This window comes from Corvus brachyrhynchos, unplaced genomic scaffold (assembly GCF_000691975.1).
Source record: "Corvus brachyrhynchos isolate BGI_N302 unplaced genomic scaffold, ASM69197v1 scaffold116, whole genome shotgun sequence".
In the NCBI taxonomy this organism is placed as follows: Eukaryota; Metazoa; Chordata; class Aves; order Passeriformes; family Corvidae; genus Corvus; species Corvus brachyrhynchos.
The window spans coordinates 13,685,759-13,686,836 of NW_008240221.1; the positions used below are offsets into that span (position 1 = coordinate 13,685,759).

The 1,078-nt window shown below is 40.5% G+C and overlaps 1 protein-coding gene across 1 annotated transcript in view; it reads right to left on the reverse strand.

Moving 5' to 3' along the window:
• The window catches only part of OPN5 (opsin 5), a 24,491-nt gene extending 23,717 nt beyond the window's left edge, over positions 1-774 (reverse strand). Inside the window, exon 1 of the mRNA XM_008641820.2 lies at positions 624-774. Coding sequence (XP_008640042.1) covers positions 624-762 — 139 coding nt within the window. The 5' untranslated portion in view covers positions 763-774. The remainder of the gene's footprint in view (positions 1-623) is intronic.
• Positions 775-1,078: the final 304 nt, after the last annotated feature.

Consider the following 1,078-nt stretch of genomic DNA (forward strand, 5'->3'; position numbering starts at 1 on the left):
CTGCTGAATGATAACTCCTTGGCATGTGAAAACTTTAAAGATAAATCAGTCCCAGCTATCATGGGTGTGCACTAACCAACAGATAATTGTATTTATTCTGCATGCAAGGTCACTTGGAACCTGGTAATGGGCTCAAACACAAAAGGATAGGGAGGGTGCTAGGCAGAAAATATTGCTCAGTATAACATGTAACAGAGGACAGATGATGCCAGGAGCTGAGCAAGGGTCACATGAGCACATCTGAGGGTGTTCACTGCTGCATAGGCTTTGAAAACAGGCCATAAAACCCACATGGCATAGTGAGGAAAACCCTATTCTGCCCAGGGAAAATTAAACTGCAGGGTAGCAATCTCCCAGTTATTTAAAAAAAAAAAAATTATTTCTTCACTTTTTTCTGGAATGTCTACTGTTATTTGGCTACCTGCAGCAGCATTATCTGTTGACATTAACTGTTGACACCATATTTCTAACACATTCTCTCCCCTCCCTCCTAGATTTTTCTTTCTAATATGAAAAACTATGTAATTACACATCTAATGAACAGCAATTTCTGCCTCCTTTCTGAGAGCTGCAAGGATGCAGTGGCACGGTCATATTTCAAAGACCAGTTATAAAATCATTACCAATTATTGTCAAATAAAAGCCAGCTATGATATCAGCTTCTCTAGAAAGCTTTGATGCAAAGGGGTCTTCCTTTTGGAGATAGTGTGGGATGTATTCTTCCTGGGAGGAATTGTTGTGATCTGATGCCATCCCACTCATGTCCAGTTAAGCACCTGAAAAACAAAAGAACAGAGTTTACAATAGATCACATCAGCTGTTACAAAATGTGCAGATATTTTTGCTCATACACAGGATGCATCTTCCCATCTTCAGTTCTGCTCTGACACTTCCCAGGGCATTTCAGGATATAACTCAAAATTGCATAAAGCATCCTGCCATGATTTACTTCATGACTGACTTTATCCAAGAACATCATTATTCACATGGCACCACAATATGAAAAACACATCAAGCTATTGGGCAGTGTCCAGAGGAGGCCACGAGGATGGTGAAGGGTCTGGAGGGGAAGATTTGT